The sequence below is a fragment of the Carassius auratus genome, chromosome 25, assembly GCF_003368295.1.
Source record: "Carassius auratus strain Wakin chromosome 25, ASM336829v1, whole genome shotgun sequence".
NCBI lineage: Eukaryota > Metazoa > Chordata > Actinopteri > Cypriniformes > Cyprinidae > Carassius > Carassius auratus.
Window position 1 is genome coordinate 10136386 of NC_039267.1, and position 22935 is coordinate 10159320.

Genomic DNA, 22935 nt, shown 5'->3' on the forward strand with positions numbered 1-22935 from the left:
TATGGTGAGCGAGTCAATAATTGCAATAATGACTGTCAGATTGTAGAATATCCATCTTAATGCAGTGCCTCTTGACTAATTAATGAATAGGCAGACATTGTCTTGAAACATTGATTTGAGTAAAAAGTATTTTTTATAATTGTACCTGTATTTCCTCTTAAAGTTTCTGCTCCAAATATTTCCATACAATGTGCAAAACACAAGGTTTAGCAATGACGAACACTGTTAATTATTAGAATCCTCTGAGGCTATTTTCACTTCAGTCACAGCACTGAATTTTAAATTCAGTCCTATCAATGAAAAGCGCAACTGACCGATCAAAGTCAAGTATTCCAGAAAGTCCTTATGTCTGAAGGTTGCATTAACATAGCCACTGTAAAGTGTTTTAAGAATTAGTTTGACCAACAAGCAGTTACTCAACAGGAAATCTTTCTTTTCGGATTCAAAGTCGACCAACCTAGCTTTTTGTAATCAATTTCAAAAAGCTATGATCAGTTTTGAAGAAAAAAAATCTGATGACTAAAGCCAGCTGAATAAGTGGTTTGCTGTTAAACATTTGTAAAATCAATTGTGAACTGTACTTCTTTCCCTCACAGTTTATTTAATTCCTGTCAAAAATTATACATGTCGCGCAGCACATACATGGGAAATAGGCTATTCTTAAAAAAAGCATGTAGGCTAGGTATCACTTGGGTCTACAGAATATAAAATTGACTTTTATTCAGCCTTTAATACAAAGTAACAAACCAGGTAGTTTTCATTTTATAGATTAAATTAAATTACTTAATTGGTCAATAAAACAAAGTCTATGACAGAAGAGGGATAACTGATTTCGGTCAATAAGGACACAAACACAGACAACCAAGCACTTTCTACCACTTCATGTACACATACATATACAATGACTGAAAAAAAGCATTTTTTTTTTCAGAAAAAGTTCCTTCATCAGGCTCTGCAACAGACAAAGCTTCATTGATCTTCATTAATTCACGCAATAGCACAGTTCATAACATTCAAATCACAGTTCAGTAGATGCCGATTATGAAAGAAAATTCCACACCGGCTTGGAAAGCATTAACCATAAAAATAAATGCACTGAACAAACAGAGAAGCTCTGGCTTTAAGGCAAGATCAGCACATCTAAAATATTTCTAAAGCACTGCAGCATACTACTGCGCAAGTAAACATACAGCATGCTCAATGAACACATCATGTCGTAGCACAGTTAAAGCAAAAAAAGTTGAGTCCTTTCACTAAGACCTGCTTGTTACTTACATAACATATAGAAGAACCTACATATGCATTAAAAGGGATAAGGTGTTAACCCTAGACATCTTATTATAGTATTAATGGCCAATTATGCCAAAAAATGTACAGTGGCAAAACGCGAAACAGATTTAGATCTTACACTTGCAGTTTGGATTTGGAGACTGCAGCGCAAAGATTTGTGAATAAACTGAAATGAAATTAAAACAGTGCCATTTGTGTGTGGTACCAGAATCAAGAAACGTTCAGTTTCTCCCAATGTAGTTCTGAGAACGTGCATGGGTCATAATAAGAGTGAACTTAAAAAACAAACACACAGTAGTTTAGAAGTGTCCATGTTCACAGGAATCTTGCGAAAGGAAAATATAAAGGCTTTATTTGCATTAGAGAGAAGATGACACTGATGAAGGTGAAGCTGAGGATTATTTCCAAGGTTGACTACTCCGTGAACGAGCACTTTCTGATCCTGCTACGGACGATCCTTGTCGACTGCTCCGAGCTGTAGATGCTTTAGAGCGAGCGCTGCTAGTGGACATTCTGCTGCTTAGACGACCTAGAATGGCATCACAGAAATAAACTACCTTTTAAAATGCATTCAAACAGAAAACAGTTTTTTTAAACTACAATATTTTTTCCCAATATTACTGTCACATATATGCTGCCCTGATGAGCATAAGATAAACATATATTACATATATTGTTTGTAAGTGTGGCTCAAAGAAGCATGCTGAGATGGCCGTGTTACCATCTATTGGTAAACTGTTCATAATGCAGTGAAAATGGCTTGATCAGATTTGAAATGATGACTCACTGCTGGGCTCACTGGGTATGTACACTTCTTCTAGGTAATGCTGGATTTTGCTGAGGTCTTCTGAGGTGAACCGCCACTTTTTTTCTGCTGGCTGTGACGTCTGCTGTGGAACCGATCGCTTACGACCTCCAGGTCCAGAGGGTGATGGCAGACAGGAGATGGGAATGGAGCCGGTTGTCATTCCCTCTGGGAACTTCTGAGCAACCACTTTTAAACCTTTTTGAGAAAAGAAAAAAGAAGTTAATGAATAAGTGGCATTAAATACATCATACTGACAGGATAAAGTACATGTATGTGTTGGAGATCCCTGAGACTTCAGTTATCTATTTATAAATTCATTTTACTGCTGTTACATGATTAATCGCATACAAAACAAAAGTTTTTGTTTGTATAAAACATGTGTGTGTTCTGTGTAAATTTATTATGTTTATAAAAATACACACACATTACAGTATATATTTAGAAAATTTTACATGTATTTACATTCATATAATTTACATTATAAATACATGTATTTACTATACTGTATTTACTATAAGCATTCTTTTTTTAATATACACATGTAAGTGTATTTATATATACACATAATAAATATACACAGCACAAATACATATATTATAAAAAAAAAAAAAAAATATATATATATATATATATATATATATATATATATATATATATATATACATATATTATAAAGAATATATATATCGAGTCAAGAGAGAGAGATTTTTTTTGGATGCGATAAATCCTTTTACAGTTTTAATATTAATCTCTTGCTCTCTTCTCCACTCACCCCCTGACAACATGAAGAGATTCTCGAAGCCTCTCTCACACATGGTGGTGGCGGCTTGACTTGCTATCCTCTCATCCTCATCATACAGGATTATGATCTTCCCTGATGCATTTTTCTGCATAGTTGTAAAAGATTTTAACACTAGCAATGGGCATGAGTACACAAGAAACTGAAATGATAAATCATTAATCACATCATTAAAACACAATAACAGGGTTACTTTTTTCAAAAATTTTACACTTTCAAGAGACTGTTCCCATCATATCTATTAATGAATGCACAATAAATATTTTATTTATTCATATATGATCAATATATATATATATATATATATATATATATATATATATATATATATATATATATATATATATATATATATGATCATTCATAATACATATGTGTATAATAATAATAAATACAAATAATAAAAGTTCATACATGTACAATAAATAAATAGAACTATACATTTTTTATATATTTTTTTACTTATTTATTATGCTAAAGTTTATTACATGTGTAGTACAGGTTTGCGATATGATTCAATAGAGAAAAAACATTGTCAGGTTCACATTTCAGGAATAAAAGGATACATAATCGAGAACTTCTTTTGTGTATGGGTTCATTGTCCTTGATAAGGTCGCAATGGGGTAACTATATGCTGTAAGCAAACAACAGATAAAATTATTCACAGAAAACATTCATATTAATGCTTTTAATGTCTTTTATTCTTTCAGCAAAATACGGTTTCAAGGGTAAGTTTCCTACCACTGGTAATATGGCACTGGTCATACTGTTCTCTGTCCCGCACATCCAGCAACAGATAAGGACAGTCAGGATAAGGGCACTCTGGGATGTTGGAGGTAGGCACTGGAGAGTTTTGGATGCTCTTCTGTCCGTTCTTGTCCAGATCCATTTCTCCCACGCCACTGATGACACTATGAATGAGCCAAGAGATTCTCAGTTACACTGAGTGAGGACAGTCAGGGCTTCTCACTGTTACAGGCTAGATCTCATTGTATCCCCCCACAGGGTCTCTGAGGACAGAGTCTGATTGCACTGACTGCCCCTAAACAAGCTCAATGGAGCTTGAGGCCATGAGAAAGCAGCCCGGCCAATCAGAGCTCTTGTGAGCGCACAATAGAGGAAATGTTAGAGGGGGCATCAGTTAGATGCATAAAATGATATTCTGATGTGGCTGGTGAATTCAAGAGATAGCTTTATGTGCCTTTTACAAACACAAAGGTGATCCGGCTACCTTTGGAGTGTAGATCTAGGAGAAAATGCAGTGTCGCCGGATTCATCATTGTTGATACTCAGTGGGGGAAGAAGCGTCGGCTGGGGGGAGCCATTCGTCTGATCAGAGAGACGGTCGAGGCCCGGTGATGCAGAGAATATTGAAACATCATCTGAAATCACATACAAAAAAATGAAAACAACCACAAATGATTTTCAGGGAGTTTCTATGCATTTGCTGAAGTATGGAGCCCCTAAGGGGAAAAAAAAGGGGAAATCATTTTCCACCCACCCATTGCGTTCAAAACTACTTTATTTCGCAAATACATTTTTAGTTCAATTGCAAACTTTTAAACTTTTGCGTTTGCAAGATGACCTTTATCTGCTCACACAAATTTAGCTTTCTCTCACTAAAGTATTCCATTACACCAAGAAACTTTGCTCCTACTTGAAAAATGATTGCTTTCTCCTTTTTTTTTTTGTTTGTTCACAAAAGCATTAATATATAATATAATAAAACTGATGTGAGCAAAACTACTTATAGAAAAATAGAGCAACATAAAAGAGAAATTAAAATCTTACCTTCTAATCCCACCATTTCATCTTTAATGTTGTCATTCTGATCTGACACTGAAGCAACTTGGATTACCTGAAAAAAAAAAGATATAAGACATATACAAAATAAAAGCATATATTCAGGAATATATTAAAATACAAAACTGTTCATAAGTTTGTGGACAAAGATTTCTAGTAAAAGTAATTAAGACTTTTATTACATAATGACACAGAAAAGTCATTTATAATGTTGCAAAAATTATTTCAAGTGAATGAAATGTAACTTTTCCACAAAAATACTAAACAGCAAAACTCTTTTCAGCATTGATCATAAGAGATGTTTCTTGAGCAGCAAATGAGCATTCAAGAAAACAGTAATTTTACATTTTAGAAAGAAAACATTATGCTCTATTTAATGTATTATTCACATACCAGCTGTGCAAATGTAGTCACTTTCAGTCTTTTAAACAGCTCGTCCTTCCTATATCTGTAGTCTGGAAAACAAAAATGGCATAAGAATGCATTTCAAATGATTTAAAACTCTTGTACACAATTTAGCAACAATCTTGATGCATTTTACCTGGATCCTGAGTGTTACCATTTTTCTCTTCATCTTCATTCAAAGACAAATCATTTAACTTCACTCCCAATATATCAAACTCCATTTTAATACCAACTAAACTTGATTTTAACACACCAATTGCCTCTACAAACTGAGACCAGCTCTGCCAACATCTCTTTATATCATTGGCAAGAACTCCATAGTCCAGCCTCACCACCGAACCCACCGAAAGATGCCAAGTGACACCGCTGGATGAGGTTATGTATCTCAGTTTCACTACAGACAGTCTCAACAGAGGAATTACTGTGATCTACAGTACAATCACCATCATCTGCTCACGTATCCAAAAGAAGGAAGGATTGCTTATCCTTGAGAAATCACAAGGAACCTGTAACAAGATGACTAATGTGGACAAAGGAGACTTTCTCTCCTTATCAAGTAAGAAAATATCAGTAGGACAAGCGTATCTGGAGACACATAGCTTAAACAAGTCATTAAGTGCCTGTTCACACATTCTGCAGTGTTGTAATTACTTTTTAAATGTAAATAAATACACCATTGTGGTGTGTTAGTTAGAATCACCCTTTAGGCTACTTCCATGTAAAATGTACCATGACATTTCTATGTATCAAATATATTTCTCCACTACAATATGTATAATTATTTCATGTATAACTTACTTTTCCTTGCCTCCTCTAGTCTCTCCATGTACTTTGTCAGGCTGGAGCCTAAAAAATAAACTGGGTTAAACACCATATACTTTTTTTTTTTATCGTATACGCAAAAGATATTCAAAAATGTTTACGATTTGATAAAAAGTCAATACCTGTATCAAGTCGTGTTTTTACATGTTGATATTTTGGATTCTGTGGAATCCTCTTCTTTAAATACTGGGGGGAAAGAAGCATCCATTTCAAGAAAACATTTGACGGATAAATGCATCGTATAAATATGATCATTATTCTAAAACTTAACTTAGTGGTAAATGAAATAATGAGTGTTTTGTCTCTTTTGTTATGGGGATCAATGTAACGGAATGATTTCAATGAAAATAACACTGAGTTTAATAGAGCATCAGTGTTCATGAAAGCCACTTTAAGCTCTAATAACATCCATTAGATTAGACAGAAGGTTAATTTATTGATAGGCATTGTTACAAATGAATACAAGATGAAAGCATCAGCAGTAAACTGGTGTTGATGGATAGACAGAGTAGGTAACGTTATGTATGTGATGGCAACAGAGGATCAACACCGGTGTCACATTCCCATTAAACCGCAGCTCTCCATGTCAAACATACCTGGGCTAGCTGTTAAAATATTACAAACTGTTCAAATTGCACTTTGCATAAAAATAAACCCACTGACCGCAGAGTCGCCAATCCCCCGCTTCACCGACATCTTCAAGCAGCTGAGCTTCTGCGGCTAACGATAGCTTGCAAGATCAAAACTCAAAGCGTCGTCTGTTTGAACAACGCCTTCGCCGATTGGTCCGTAGATTTGAGGATCCAATCATTGATTGCCTTCTTACTATCTCAGGGTTGAGGTCTACGAGTTTACCGCTTGGTTTGTTGCTAAGCAACGGCGTTATTTCCAATGCCCATGGATACAACTCTGCAGTGACAGAGCCGTTGGCCGTATTTATTTATTACAAGCTTTTGCTTATCCATATGGTTTTTTTTTTACATTTATTTTTTCTGAAGACATTTGTTTGTAATATTTGCCTGGGATATGCAACTCTATGACTCTACAGATAGTATAATCTTCGCAAGACAAGCTTGCAAATTTTAGATTTAATCCCAACACGCCTTCTGTTGCACTGTGAGGTTGGGCTACACTTGCGTCTTCCATTGACATTAACGCAGACGTTAATATGTCTAAATTAGTGTTTTATCAGCCAAAACAGCGCTGTATAACGTACATGTAAATAGTTAGACACGAAAGATTTTTGAGTTAATTTCTCGATATTCTGCTTCTCTAGCCTGGCGCTGACTCGATGATTCTGAGCGTGATTTGTTTGGTCTGGGTAAAACGCGGCTTGTTTGACAATCTGGGAAGTGGCTCAACATGAACCAGTTTCACTTATTTACTTCGAAATCCAAGACCAAACTGTACCAATTTCAGAGACTTTTTTGACTTTTACAAGAATAATGGCGTCTGTAATGGTAAGAAGACTTATCAGAAACATGTTAAAATGCGGATATGGGCATTTTAGTTAACTTAGTTGTTGGTTAGCTTTGTGCAAACTGTGCTGGAAAGTTTCGTGTTTATGTTTGTATATTTAAGTGTATTTATTGGTAATATTTGTTCGAATTCGAAATTAACCTTGAGTAATTGACCAAAAACTATGCAATAAACTATCACTAACAAAAAAAGTGCTGTGAAATTAGCGTATTTTTAGACATGGTAACGTTACTACCATCATGGTGTTTTGTATTAACATTGTTTGTTGGACATGTACCACGTTAATACCATGATTTTTTGAAAAATATCCCATTGTATTACCATGTTTTTTGGACATGATGATGAGATGGGGTTACGTAATTTAATTTCAAAATAAAAGCAATTGTAATCATGTGTATGGTTAATTAAATTACAGTTACTTATAAGAATTTTAAAGGACTCCGAAGTGGGTTACATCTGATGTTTTTACACTAACACATACAGATTTAATTGATTTCTTTCATAAATTGCAGTGACTGCTCTAAAAAAGAAACACCAATGTTTCAGGAGTTTAGAACATCCTTATTCGATAACTTTTATCATAGCTAACCACAGAGTTTGATTTCAAAAACCGTATCATAGCTATGAAACTATTTCTTGTTTAGATTTAAAATAGGTATTTAACCTTGATAATGATCTCACAGTAAATCTGATTTTGTGGTGGCTGTGCTTCAAAGGCGATATCAAATGCCCATTTTCCACAAATTTGTATAAAATGTCTGGCCTGACTTTGGTTAAAGTTCCTCAGTGGTCGTGTAAAACAACACCCGACTGGTTTCAACAACACAGACTTGTTTCGGTGTATATCTCTTTAAATGCTAAAGAGATCATTTATAATTATAAAAATATAAAGTCTGACAATTAATTCTTCCGGAAGTGTAGCTGGATCACGAACAATGGGTACTGATTTATCCTTGTGTTTTAAATTTATATATATGTATGTCTGTGTGTGTGTGTGTGTTTAATATAACGTGCATATTCAATCACATTATGCTAAAAATTTGCACTGAAAACTTGTATATAAACAAAAAAATTAAATGGGAAATTCTAATTCTGTTCGATTTTTGGACTTAATTTTTACACCTTATTTTTCTGATGTGTTTTTGTTTTTCCAGGAAGATCCCACGCTTGAAAGACATTTTAAAGGTCACAAAGATGTTGTGTCCTGTGCCGACTTCAGCCCCAATAATAAACAGCTTGGTAAGTCATGTCTTTTTTTTTTTTTTTTTATCTGAGAACATTCCAATTTATCCACTTGCAACTTCTCTTGCAGCTACTGGATCCTGTGACAAGAACCTTATGATCTGGAACCTCACTCCTAAAGCCAGAGCATTCAGGTTTGTGGGTCACACAGATATCATAACAGGTGTCCATTTTTCTCCAAGTGGTTCCTTGGTGGCATCTTCATCCAGAGATCAAACAGTTCGACTGTGGACGCCCAGCATGTGAGTGAGAACAGATGCCCACTTTCTAGTTTCAGTATAATTTGTATCTTAATGCGTTACACTAAATTCGTGTTACAGAAAGGGCGAGTCGACTGTGTTCAAAGCTCACACAGCGAGCGTTCGAAGCGTTCAGTTCTCCAGCGATGGCCAAAGGCTGGTCACGGCTTCAGATGACAAGTCTGTGAAAGTGTGGGGTGTCGAAAGGAAGAAATTCCTCTATTCTCTCAACCGGCACACCAACTGGGTGCGCTGTGCGAGGTATGAGACCATGTGTGTAACCTTTCTGGTTTGTTCCATAAAGTTGGATTTCTCTGACTGTCACTTGGTCTGTCCCTGTCAGGTTTTCTCCAGATGGTCGTCTTGTTGCTTCCTGTGGTGATGACAGGACGGTTCGCCTCTGGGATACATCCTCGCGTCAGTGCATCAACATTTTCACAGACTACGAAGGGTACTTGAGCAGTGTTGTTTTCTCCCGAATCTTTGTTTTTTGGGTTCAAGTTAACTGATATTTCAAATTGTCTGTTTAGGTCAGCAACGTTTGTGGACTTCAATTCTAGTGGCACGTGCATTGCATCATCAGGAGCGGACAACACATTGAAAATCTGGGATATTCGTACAAACAAATTAATACAACATTACAGAGGTAGTAGAACAGAGTTTTTCCACATCATACATGGTATTTTATTTTTAATAGAGTCAAGGACTTGTTTTAAGCATATAACTTCCATTTGTGTTGCAGTTCATAGTGCAGGGGTCAACTGCTTTTCCTTTCATCCATCCGGAAACTATCTGATCAGCGGTTCAAGTGACAGTACAATGAAGATCTTAGACTTGCTGGAGGGGAGGCTCATTTACACCCTTCACGGCCACAAGGTGTCGCTCTCTTGCTAATAGTGAAGAATTTGAATCCCATTCCCAACTTGAACGATTAGGAATTCATCCAAAAAAATGAAAATCTTGTCACCATCCTCAAGCTTTTTTTGAAAGAAACGTTCTGCTTTTTCAGTAGGACACAAAAGAGAATTTATTTATTGAGGTCTTGCCAAACAGTAAACATTACAATTTTGTTTTTCCAATTTTATTTTAATTAAAAAAAATTCTCACATTTTTTTTATAATATAATTTGACAGGTAATTTTCCTCTGTTATGTTTGCTTTTTTATGTTACTGTTCATACTTGTCTATGGTAAAGCTGAAGACAACTTTCTACATAGTTTAATATTAAAATTAAAATTAATTTAATATTAAATTCAACATTTACTGATATATTAAAATCAAAAGTTGTATCTGTTAGCTTTTAGTGATATTTATTAACTAACATTACCCAAGATTAATAAATACTGTTACAAATGTATTGCTCATGTGTTTACAGTGGGTTAGTTGAAGAAGTAACTAACATTAACTAACTGGATGTTATTTTAAAGTGTTTCTGAAAAAATAACAGCAGACCTTTTTTTAGAATAAGAGCATCTTTTCATTTCTGGTTAACAATTCCTTCAGTTTAATGTATATTTTGTGTTATAGACCTGTATTAAACATCCCACCCTTATAGGAGAAGCCCTAAAGTGTCTTTTTCTCCTTGCTCTCAGGGTCCAGTGCTGGCTGTGGCGTTCTCTCGAGACGGAGGTCTGTTTGCTTCAGGAGGTGCTGATTCTCAGGTAATCATGACCTAATGATTGTTTTACCCTCCGATCGCTATCAGGCTGATGTCACATGCTTGTGGTCTGGGTTTCAGGTTCTGATGTGGAAGACCAACTTCGATTCACTGAATTACAGAGATCTGTTGAGCAGGCACAGCAAACGAGTCACTCCGGATCCACCTCCACACCTGACGGACATTTACCCTCGAGCACCTCACCCACACAATGCTCAGAATGGCACAGTAGAGGTCAGTGGACACCGCTGCACTGCTACTACAATCCTTCAAAAGTGTTTCACAAACAGTACTGATTTTCCCCTCGGGGGTCGGTACAGCATCAGTGCTGTAGATCAATCCAGTACTTTTATTCACTATGTGACGTGCACACTACATTCATGTTTGCGGTAATCACTTGTTGACGTCAATACTCTCATTTCCTTAGATTAATCCCATTGTTGCTGATACTCAGTCTGGTGACCCTCAGGTGGTTGAAGTGGGACGTGTTCTTTTCTCCACAGCGGTAAGAACTGATTAATGTAATCAGAACTGTTTCAGTCCAAGCACTAGGGGGAGATATAGGCCAGCTAATGTTGAGCCCTCACTGAACAGTGTGCTGTCAATGCAAGTCACTGACACTCTGTCATGTTTTATTTGAATTTTTTATAATCGCTCCTCACTTCATCTGTATTTATCAGTATTTGTAACTTTGTAATGGTTTTGTCTACTCTATCCAGTTCTGTCATTCACTTTCTAATACAGTGGGGTTTAAAATTCTGAGACCACATTACAAATCTGGAATGCTACAATGAAAGAAAAAGACAAAATCGTTAGAATTTATTACATTTGGGTTAATTTTCCACTGTTTTTTTCTCAAATTGCTATTCTAATTTATAATTTGTAGTGAAATATAAATGTATATTGAATATAATAAAAAATAATAAATTCATTATTTGTTTGTGAACTTATTAATAATAATAAATTGCTGTCAGTATCAATTGTTTTCCCTCAAATTTCTATATTAATGCTTTAATTTGTAATGAAAAATTCTATATAATTATATAAATATAATTATTAATTTATGTATTTTTTTTCCTTAACTCTCAAATGGCTAATTGTTGTTAATTATAAAAATTATGATACTATAATTTGTTATGCAAATAAATTAATATTAAATATAATTTTTACATTTATGTGAAATTTTTACTTTGTTTTCATTTACATTGAAATATTTATAACAAATGTAGTTATTAAATGAATGTAATTTAAGTGTTTTCTCAAATTGCTTTTCTGATACTATGATTTGTTAAAAAAATGTTATATTTAAATAATTTTTAAATTCATGTTACTATTGCTATTCTGATACTATAATGCATAATTAAAAATAAACTATTTGTATTAAATATAATGTAATTTCAATAAATTTAAATATATATTATATAATAATTTATAACAATAGTAAAAATATATAATATGAATATATTCAGTTAAAAAAATGCAAAACATAAGGATTTTTGTCTCAGATTTTTGAACCCAACTGAATAATTATAGCGAATATAGCACATGATTACTATTACAGCTGCAGGTCAAAAAAAATTTGAAACCGTTTAATATATTTAGCCCAACAAGTGTTGTTTGTGTGGCCGGCAGGTCTCAAAACCTTTCTTATTTACTGTGTGCTTTGTTCTGATCAGAAATATGGGAATGTCCTCATTCTTCTGTGCAAAATGCTGCCCTTTCTGCTTTACAAGCGGATTGAGGAAATGCTGCGAGACGGCACACTACAGACTGTGTGTGCCTTGCATGTTTACAGGAAGTCTCTTTCTCTGGCCCTTTCTTTCCCCCTCTCTTTTTTCTTTCTTTTTTTGTTGTTGAGCACACTCATTCTGGCTGTGTAGAGTAGCTCGAGCGTGACATCAAAAAACACACAGAGCACACACGTGCCTAAAGCTGGGCTCTGATGTGACCTCACTTTGCCGCTGGAGCCATAGACTAATAATAGACTCCTCCACACTGTGTCTTCAGCTCTCTCCCTCTCTTCCATTTTTCCCTTTTGTCTGTACACACTGTACTACACAGACAAAACAATTGTTCGGCTTAGTCGCCTGCACACTCACTGACTAGTCGATTAGTTCTGCCACTAGATTCACGGGATAGGTTTTGACTAGTTGTTGATCATGTGATTTCAGTTACACTTGTTCTGTGCTAAGTCCCAGCTGGTGTTGCTGTGCGTCTTTAACCACATTCATGCTTTTGCAAATCGCATCAGGATTTGATTGTTATTCACGAGCATCAAACTCCGTTTAAATGGATTCTGTTTAATTGGGTGTATTTCCGTTGTTTTTATGAGATATGAAAGACATTTGCTAATGCTGCATGTTACACAGGATGTGTTTTGGACGGTTTTGAATCAGTCTTTTTAAACAAGCCATTAAAGGAATCAGCTCATAGTAGTCATTTGTTTGTGGATCAAACTATATTGGGTCAACCACCTCTTGCCAAAAACAATAAAGGCTGCTGAAGCTGCATGGCACATGGTGAGGCATTCACATAAGGTAAACATTAACCCACTGACTTGTCAAATGCTCTTCTGGATGACAAGTTGACTATTAAAAATTAGCCATAGTGCATAGGTTCACTTTTTCCATTCACACTTTACAACGTTGGCTCATTCCAGTCCAGGATGCCCTTCCGAATCAGACCTGTCAAGGCACATTTACAGGGAAACCCTGTCATTATCTGGCCCTGGGCGCCCCACAGTCCCTTAGGGCAGAGTTTCCTCATTCTGCTTCCCTGCCTTTTGTGCGTGGGAGCAGAGACAGGAGGAAGTGGACAGCAAAGAGAAGTATGACTCGTGGCGCCTTTTTGTGTGATGCTTCCTGCCATCACTTCCTCTTGACTGACTCTCTCTGGATTCCTTTCGGTTTGAGAGTGTGTGTGCGTGTATGTGCAGTAATGTGGTCTTCAATTGGTGGAACTCTTCAGCATTTTCGTCCTTGTTGACTTCCTGATGCATTAGATCTTCTGTGCATTGGCGACACGTAAAAATTCCAGAAGTATTTGAATAACAACAAAAGGACCACGACCCCAATGATCTGAGAGCACTCAAGTCACAGACAAGTGTTAGTGTGCATCAAAGAACTCTTAGGTCTGGTGGATAGTTGCGTACAATTTTGGTATCCCACTCACAATGCTTTTAATCAGTTCATAAGAACGTTCTACTATCAATAAAAGCTGTAAAAAATACAATATATTATTACATGTTTTTATTAAAAAATCTAAAAATATTATATAGCAGTATATTTATAGCTTTACTCCCATGTATCAACATGTTTGTTACTTTGAACATTTGTACAGTGCAAAAAAAGATTGTATTCGTTTCAATCCAATTACTAAAATATCACAATATATTGAAACTTGTATCACATGAAGTAGTTGTTGATAATTGATGTATAAGGTAAAAAAAAATTACAAATATTTTTTTTTAACAAATATCTACAGTTCACCTTCATAATTGTAAAAATAAAATTGCTAAATAATTCATTTGATGAATTACTACTAATACTACTACTATAATAATAGTAATGGGGTTTTGTTTTCTATATTATTTTAAGTACAATACAGAATTAGTAGTTTGTATTAGTAATAATTGTAATTTTGATGACATACCACAATATCAGTATTTAAAATATTTATTTGGATTCTAAGATAAAAGTAAAGTAATTTTTTGCTCTCTATATGGTAAAATGTAATTACCCTTGAAGCTCCACAAGGATGAATTATCAAATTCTTTGTACAATATAAATATATTTTGTACACTTTCACATTATACCATGTACAATGAACAAAAAAAGAGTACAATGTCTTTGTATTTCAATGTTTTATGATGTATTACAGAAATTAAATATAGGTATTTTTTATTTTTATTTTTTATAAAAGTACAATGTACAATAATTGCATTATATCAAATGATTAATTTAAATGTTAGTACATAATTGTTTAAGACATATATTTTGTGTCCTAAAAACAAAGTGTCATGGAAAGTGTATATACATACATTTTTGCAAATTTAAAGGGGTCATATGATGATTTTTTAAAGATCATTATTTTGTGTATTTGGTGTAACAGAATATGTTGACATGCTTTTAATAAAAAAAAAAAAAAAAAAACGTTCTTTTTCAAAGAATGTACATTATTGTAGGTCCTTTATGCCTTGCCTCTCTCAAAAACGTTGATTTCTACAAAGTCTCTCCTTCCGACAAGCGTAGTCTGCTCTGATTGGCCAACTGACCCAGTGCATTCTGATTGGCCGAACACCGCAAGCTATCGTCAGAAATAAAATACTCCATAATTGCGTTCTTAATCATTCAAAATAAATGTAAAGACAGTTAATAATGTCCTTAGTTTTACAGTCAGTTCAAGCCCAAAAGGGAAACAGAGTCGCGGGACAGACGAAGTGATGATGAGACAAACGTGCAAAACTCCGCATTTGAACAGTGAATAGTAAATACTTAAACTAATCACAAACCATACTTCCAGTAGCTGATTCAGAAGTGCCAGATTGTCATAGCAAAGTCAGAATGACCTGCTCGCCTAGGTTCACGAAACAGTTGAAACATGAAATGCGTTGCTGTTCTGTAGTTAGTAATCTTAAAGATTCCCAAATGCATCTACTTTCGGAAGGCCAAATAAAGTGCTTTTGCTTTTGCCTAGAAACACACAGCATTTCCATAACAAAGCTGCTTCAACACTAACTGTGGTTACTGAAACAATGCCTTCTTTCTTTGCGTGAACATCTAAGCGGCATTAAGCAAATATTTCTGTATAGTGACTTAGATATTGTGGGGATGTTTAAACAAGCCATTTTAGGGGGCATGGCAGAGTCTTAACTTTGAAAAAGGGTATCTCTTTGGATTTGAGAATTTAGTCTTTGCAACTTTACAGATCTACTTGAGCTTGCCAAGAGCTTGTAGCAGTCAAAAGCGAAATAAAAAAAATTAAATCGCATCATATGTCCCATTCCAAATAAGTAAGCTTTTTAAATTAAAATAGATTAACAGGTGAACTTATTAAGATGAAACCTAATATTGCTGAACTGTTTTTAATATATTCTATAGATGATTCAATTACACATGTAACTCAGTGTGTGTATGTTTGTTTGCGGGTCTGTAAATGTGTGCGCACCACCTGGTATTACATTTCTGAAGGTTGCTTGTAGGGGTGACAGACAGGAAGCAGGCAAAGAGCTTCTTCCTGTGTTGTGAAGAGCAAGAGATTGGGTAGCCGCGAGGTGTGGATACCAGCTTGAAGGCCTGCCACCGGCTCCGGTAACATGACGGAAGTAAATCGCTAAAGATAGAATGGCCCAGGGGAAGGTTCACTTTCCACCGGGAGAGCTTTTAGAAAGATAGCCTTACTCAGAGAGAGAGTGACTTGCCATCCACAAGCAAAAAAACCAGAGCCGTCAGCAGGAAGTGCTCATTGATTTGAATCGATGCATTGTTTGTGCATTTTCGAGCTGTTTACTCTACCCATATGGTGAAACATACATCACACCTTGTCATTTCTGAAATGTAGGTGGTAAAGTGTCGAAATATGTGTTATGGTTATGCAACAGCAGTTGTGTTATCGCAAATTTCCTGTTGTTATGTGGGCAGCATGAGCATCGGTGTTATTGCTCCTTTTCTGGATTCTTCTAAAAGCGCAGGTAATAGAAAAGGTCACTGCAAAAGTCTCATCCGGCCCATAATCCCCAGCGCTGACCCAGGGACCTCAGACGGGGACTCCGGCAGACAAACAGGCGCTCGCACATCAAAGACACAGGAACCCGGGCAGGTTCATCACTTATTCAATGTAGGGCGCACCCAGAACTCAGTGTGTCTGCCTTAATATTTCATCTGGTTTCTCGCCCAGTGTATCCGTCTGCCCCTCTTCCTCTTTTTTTCTCCATTAAATGTTGTTTTTCGTCCATCCCTTTCATCTCATTCATCTGTTTTATCTGTGAGTTCCACCAAAGGCTATTGACCCCTGTTCTAGAAAAGAGCCGTTCCATCCATTGAATCACACTGGCACTTTAACTTAATGGCTGATCTCACTTCCTCCATTAAAGCAGATGGTTTCTAAATAGTCCAGACCTCATCTTAAGTACCTGTCAAAATGGAGCGCCATTACATTAAGTGTAGAGTTGAAAGGACCTTATCAGAATCTGGCTTAGAGTATTTTTTTCCTCTCTCACCTGACTTTCTCTCTCTCTCTCTCTCTCTCTCTCTCTCTCTCTCTCTCTCTCTCTCTCTCTCTCTCTCTCTCTCTCTCTCTCTCTCCATGAGCTCTCTCAAGGGTATATGGTGGCCCGGAGGGGCATAGCTTAAAATACGCTGACAGTCCGTTGACATTGATTCTATAAATAGTGGCCTGTACTATTGCAGGTAACAGGGACACCTCAAAGGCAAACGGTGAGCTGCTCTCCTGCATTGCACTCACTGTGCTGTCCATCTTCACCATCCCTTCCAATAAGAATTTATTTTCAGCAGAACTGTGAAATTGTAATTATATAAGTTTTTGTAAAAAAAAAATTCTCTTTTTTTTCTATTAATATTTTTTATTTATTTAACTGAATAAGCTTTATATATATACAGAGAGAGAGAGAGAGAGAGAAATTTACTCAGAATATTTGGAAATTATGATTAGTGGTGCTTTTCAGTGAGGAAATAATAATAATAAAGGTCTTTTGTATGTTTTTCCTATTATTCAGATGGTTTGGGTTCTTAAGTTTTTTTCTTAATTTGTTTTTGAAAATAAGTCTCTTATTCACCAAAGCTCCATTTATTTGATCCAAAATACAGCAAAAACATTCATATTATTACAATTTAATCATACTTTTCACTTTTAATATCATGTATGTAATCTTTTTTTATTATAAATATTTTTCAGTTTATTATTAATATCAGTGCTGTGTTGCTTAATATGTTCGTGGAAAACCTTGACTTTTTTTCAGGATTCAAAAAGAACAGTATTTATTTTAAATAGACATTTGTTATGTAATTATAAATGTCTTAACTGTTTTTACTTGCTGGATAGAAGTATTAATTCCTTTTAAAAATCCAAAATGACCCCAGACTTTTGAAATGTAGTGCATTTTATTTTGTTTTATTTTCAAAACGACACCCCTATGACTTTTTTTTTCAGTAATTTTTTTTGGTTAAATATTCATTTAAAACGTCATCATATAGACTAACATATTTTTAAAAAAATGCAAATTTAAATGTAACAGTTATGAGATTTCCAGACATTTAAAGGCTTACTAGAAACAGTTATATTTCATATTTCAGCATTTTTACAGTACACGCAGCTTTTCAAGGCAGCATTGAACCACCACAATGAAAGAACAGATTAACTGCTCAATTCTTTTGAATACCTACTCAATCCTTTATATGATGCTAAATATACACTTGTCAAAACAACAGGTTTGTGCATTATGAGCACTTTTATGCAGTAAAGTGTTTGTGTACATGTTTTTAAACACCACAGCTACAGTATGGCCTCTTCAGAGCTGTGGATCCTCTGTAAAAACGGCAATTAAAAACACGGGTCATCCCTCCATGACCCTGCGCTTTAATAGAGAGGTGCTGCATGCACGGTTTTATGATTTATTTTGATGCTCCATTTAACTGTCGCTTTCCTTTTCACCTGTATGAGTTATTTTTAACATAGCATGAATAGAAGGTGGAAGCGCCTCTGTGAACTGCGTAGGATGAGCTATCAAAACATCGCTTTTCACTGATGGAAAAAAAGGAGCTAATTTTTCTAAGTTCAAAAACAGCTATGAAAACTAAACAAAAAATCAGCCTACACAAACTCTTGATTAATTTGTTGTGGAAGTTTTATTTTAAGGTAGTGAAGAGGTGAGTTTTGGTTGGGTTAGATAAATAGAGCTCAGGCTTAGATAAAATAAAATAAAAATGTCTTGCTTGGCATGAGTTTTTGAAAAAAAACAGGGGTAAGAAAACAAATCCGCTTCCTCTGATTTGGTACAGGAGGGTCATGGGCTCCGGAGGTACAGCTGAAACTCAATGCTGCTCAGGGTTAGAGGGTAAATTGCACCCCCCCCCCGGCCCACCTGTTAGGAAGTAATTCATTTCTATTCCTAAACCAGCGTTCTCTCCCTTCTCTCCCATCTCGTTCACTCTAACTCACTCCTCCCGATTCAAACGTTTCCCTTCTTCTCCCAAAGCATTTGTAGCTGTTGTAGTCTTTTTGTATTGTATTGCTTTCTCTTCTGGGTCATTGTAAAAAATATGGTAACAAACATAACCACTCCTATAACTTTTCAGAAACCTCATCATCAATACATAGACAAACAATTTTTAAAATACTGTTTAAAAGTACCTAGTCTATTATATGAGGGTGAGTAATGAATGACAGAATTAAAATTTTTGGGTGATTTATCTCTTTAAAACTGTATTTTTAATTTGTCAAGTGTCTAAAGAAATACCTTTCCCCTTCATTTGACTTAGAACTTTTGTTTTGATGTTTTTTTGTGTTTTTTTTTTGTGCCATTTGTTTAGATTTTTGTTCGTTTAAATTTTTTTAAAAATATAATAATTTGAGTTTTTTAATTTGCCAGGTGCCTGAAAAACACATTGTTCCCTTCATCTGATATACCTGTTTTGTTTAGTTTTTTTGTTTTGTTCTATTTGTTAAAATTTTGATTTGTGTTTTCGTTTAATTTTGTTTAATTTAGCTTTTTTTATTTTGTATTTAGGGAAGGGAAGAAAGAGATTTTCTAAATTTTTATAAGCTTATCCAGATGAAAACTGACCTGTACTAAATACGTAAGCATTTAAGTAATAAATCCTTTCTTTTTTTAAGAAGACCCGCGAGGGCTGTCAGGCGCCTCTCTGCCGACCCGTCCGGGCCTTACAAGCTTAACCCCGCACAAGCAACCGCATTCTTCCTTGCCTCTGGGAAATGTGTTAGCATTACTCATTCTCTGTCCCCTCTAACCCCTCACACCTACTCCCTTGAAGATGAGGGGAAGTCTTTGGGTTGAACTGGGCCATGGGGGCTTTGACAGGAACTTTGAAAGGAGGCAAGGCCCAGCTAAGGTGCACTTAACCATAAAGCTCCACATTCCTCAAAGGGCCTCCTCGTGCGGGAGCAGTGACTACCGCATTATTCACGTCTATCTCAACACTCTCCAAATATGCAGTGTTAAGAGATTGAGGTCAGTGCAGTCCTTATCTCAAAGTGCGTTAAAGTTTGTTTACACATGACCTTTTAACCCCTCAAACACTGCTTTAAATGCATTTCCTTGGTGTGACGTTCGGTTTTCGCAGGCTGACTTTAATGCAACCTGTAACTATAAAAGGATTCCATACATTTTTTTTTTTTTAAATCTAGTGAAGTTGGACCATTTTTAAAGATGAAAACCAATGAAATCCTGCAGTGGTTTCCGAGTTATATGGTAGCATTCCTGTTGTCTTGCTGGCTCGTAATTAGCGACAAGCTCATTGTGTGTTGCAGTTTCTCACAGCTTCTTTGCAGTTGATTTGGTATTACCAAGTACGAAAGCAGATTATCCAGAATTTGTGTAGCAATGGGGTTTAGCTTAAATTAAATCCCACACAGTGACCCTCTTGTTTCCATGTATTTGTGAATTTACCTACATTGCTTTCTGATGTTTGTAAGTGACTCGTTGTGCTGTTTTTAAGCCTGATAGCAAGCAGTAATTCAAAAGGAATTACACCAATTTACAAAAAAATGAAAAGCTCTACAATGTGATGTGAAGTTAATGTGAAGTTGAGCGTGGTGTACAGGAAGGGATTAATGTCTTTTTTTTTTTTTTGCTTAGATTTAATTCATACATTGTGTATTATTCAGTGTTCGCATGCCTTCTTGTTCATACTGAACAATTAAAGGGATAGTTTATCCAAAAACTTTATTAATCACTCACTCTCAAGTCATTCCTGACCCATAAAAACATAACAGATTAAGATATTTGTGTTTTCTGACCCTGCATAGACAGGAACACAACTGACATGTTCAAGGATGTGGTAGTTGAATTGGTGTCTATGGAGTGTCAGAAAGCTCTCAGATTTTATTTAAAAAGATCATATTTTGTGTTCTGAAGATGAACAAAGTTCTTACAGGTTTGGAACCACTTGAGGGTGAGTAATTAATTACAGGATAAAAAATTGTTTGGGTGAATTTTCCCTTTAAGATTGAATTACAGACAGTCAGTCATCACTAAGATATACCATGATCTTAGGAATCCATGATGTATTGGGTCCATTTCAGTTCTCAGATTCTATTAGAGATTTTTTTTTTAACTTATTAATATTGCAAATTCAATAGTATAAGCTAATTTTCTATATTTTTACAATTTGATTACCACGAATAAATTGAGTAAATGTTATTTTTAGCTATTCTGAAAATGTATATCTATTTTTCATATTGTTCATTTTAATGTTGTGAAGCCTAAATTAATTTGTAGCGATTGAAATTATTAATTTTGTTTTTAGCAATTTAATGTCGTTTTATTTTGACAAAATAGTACAGTATTGGTATATTTTGTGCCATGTACAGTGTTGAAAAGTGTACCTTCACTTTGGATTAACACTAAATGAATATTCCACTGCACCAGCACCCCAAATGCTGAGGTATTTTCCATATATGAGATTAATTTTATCGATATAAGTTGGAGTATGTGCTGATCAGCCAGGTTACTGGTTGCCAGTGTGGGGCCTCTTTTCCATGAGGCCAGGAAGCTAAATCTCCATTAGCATAGAACTGAGAGAAACCTCCACAACCTGAGAAATGATCCAGGGTCAGAATCTCTCCACCTCTCTGCTCTATTGCACTTTTTGTCCAAATCATTGTTTAGAAACCCTTAAGCCCCTTTCACACTCCACGTCGGAACCAGCAAATTGCCGGAACATTGCCGGGTCGCCTTCTGTGTGAAAGCAAACACATCCCAGGATTGATTCTGGCATTGAACCCAGGTCGGGGACCTAGTAACATTGCCGGGTTCAATCCCGGGACGAGCGCTGTGTGAAGAAAAGCCAGATCTAATGTCGTGTCGTAGTGATGACGCACGTTATCGTGTGACTCTTTCACCGGCTGTTTTGAAGGAAGATCATTGTTCGGGACAAAAGAATATGTGCAAACTGTAATGGAGCAGAGATCAGTTAGCTCTTCACTTTCCGTGCTGACGCCGAGATCATTAGGCAGCTTCAGTGAAAGTACAGTATAACGTGCTTTACATTTTCGACTCGTACATTACACGTAACGCCCTGATGTCACGTGTCGTTACAGGACCTTTACTGGTTATGTGTGAACACGCGCACATTCTGGGTAATCACTGGCAGTGTGAAAGTGCAAAATCTAGCGACCCAGGAACAATTGCCGGAACACTTTACCCGTATATTTGCCGGAATCGCAGTGTGAAAGGGTCTTTAGAGAGCCCTAGAATGGTACCAACTGGCAATTTTGGAAACTTTGGATTTTTTTTGTAAAAAACAAAAAAAAACTAATTGATTGTCATCTAGGTTTTCTTGTCATAGTTTGTTTATATATATCATATAAGGTATAAAATACAGATATTTGGAGAAAAAATAAAGATCTTTGGAGTAAGATGTCTGATTCTGTAAACTTCAATAACATTGTATAGCTAGGGCATATTTGGAAACAACAGTCCTCCCACATCAGAAAAAGACTATGTATTTGACTATTCACATTTTCGAAACATGTAAAATGATTGGGTAATTAAACTAATTTAATTGGTAGTTTTAATTAAAACTACCAACGACTCCAGTTTCTAATACCTTTTTATCTTCATGACCTCCTGAGTTGTGACATCCTTCCAGACCTAAAGTTAGCATATTCCGACAGCAGTCTGAAATCTCATTATCCCTTCTTCGCTGGCCATTGCATGATTGTATTTTTAGAAACCTGCACCTCTGCTGGGGGGAAAATTGGTTGCTTGCTTCACCTGCGCTCCCCCCACATCTCTCATGAAGACTGCATTCATCCCACTCACTCTGCCACTTTCTCTTTGCGCTATTTACAGACTGCCTCATGTGAGGGCAATGAGTTCGGAAACACGCTTAACAAGCGCTTCACTGATGTTCCTGATTTTGCATGGATCAATCGGATTAGCCAGAATCAAATTACAGGATGTGCATCCCTAGAGTGACTGGCACGGTGGAAGTCATATGTCCTGCAACGTTCTCTCTGTGTTTTGCAGAGTTGACACTGCCTTCGTTTTCTTACTTTTGCTCAACCTGATGTGTTGAGCCTTAACTTGGGAGTCTGAGGCTGATATATAAATACTAAATATTATATATAATGGAAGGTTTACATGATGCATACAGTTGCATGAAGTATAGACACGGGTAATCATTACTTTCTTA

General features: G+C 35.8%; 2 protein-coding genes across 2 annotated transcripts in view; one reads left to right on the forward strand and one right to left on the reverse strand.

The window, feature by feature from the left end:
* Positions 1-689: 689 nt before the first annotated feature.
* LOC113043228 (centrosomal protein of 41 kDa-like) lies at positions 690-6746 on the reverse strand. The gene is made up of 11 exons (XM_026202465.1): positions 6591-6746; positions 6050-6113; positions 5904-5951; positions 5094-5155; positions 4689-4755; positions 4129-4279; positions 3639-3808; positions 3464-3531; positions 2871-2985; positions 2078-2293; positions 690-1819 (listed from the first exon to the last, which is right to left on the reverse strand). The coding sequence occupies exons 1-11, from the start codon at positions 6621-6623 to the stop codon at positions 1689-1691; spliced, it is 1125 nt and encodes a 374-aa protein (XP_026058250.1). The 5' UTR covers positions 6624-6746; the 3' UTR covers positions 690-1688.
* An 80-nt stretch (positions 6747-6826) lies between these two features.
* Positions 6827-22935, forward strand: part of LOC113043226 (POC1 centriolar protein homolog B-like) — a 39484-nt gene continuing 23375 nt past the window's right edge. Inside the window, exons 1-10 of the mRNA XM_026202463.1 lie at positions 6827-7387; positions 8561-8645; positions 8719-8890; positions 8969-9148; positions 9231-9338; positions 9418-9533; positions 9630-9763; positions 10479-10547; positions 10625-10777; positions 10971-11048. Of these exons, the coding sequence (XP_026058248.1) occupies positions 7373-7387; positions 8561-8645; positions 8719-8890; positions 8969-9148; positions 9231-9338; positions 9418-9533; positions 9630-9763; positions 10479-10547; positions 10625-10777; positions 10971-11048 (1110 nt within the window). The 5' untranslated portion in view covers positions 6827-7372. The remainder of the gene's footprint in view (positions 7388-8560; positions 8646-8718; positions 8891-8968; positions 9149-9230; positions 9339-9417; positions 9534-9629; positions 9764-10478; positions 10548-10624; positions 10778-10970; positions 11049-22935) is intronic.

Bases quoted from the DNA above. Each gene is read 5' to 3' on its own strand.
- LOC113043228 (XM_026202465.1), bottom strand. From the start codon at position 6,623: ATGTCGGTGAAGCGGGGGATTGGCGACTCTGCG. The intron at 5,952-6,049 runs GTATTGACTTTT...TTTATTTTTTAG, and splicing joins AAAAACACGACTTGATACAG to GCTCCAGCCTGACAAAGTAC. The intron at 5,156-5,903 runs GTAAGTTATACA...TTTGTTTTCCAG, and splicing joins ACTAGAGGAGGCAAGGAAAA to ACTACAGATATAGGAAGGAC.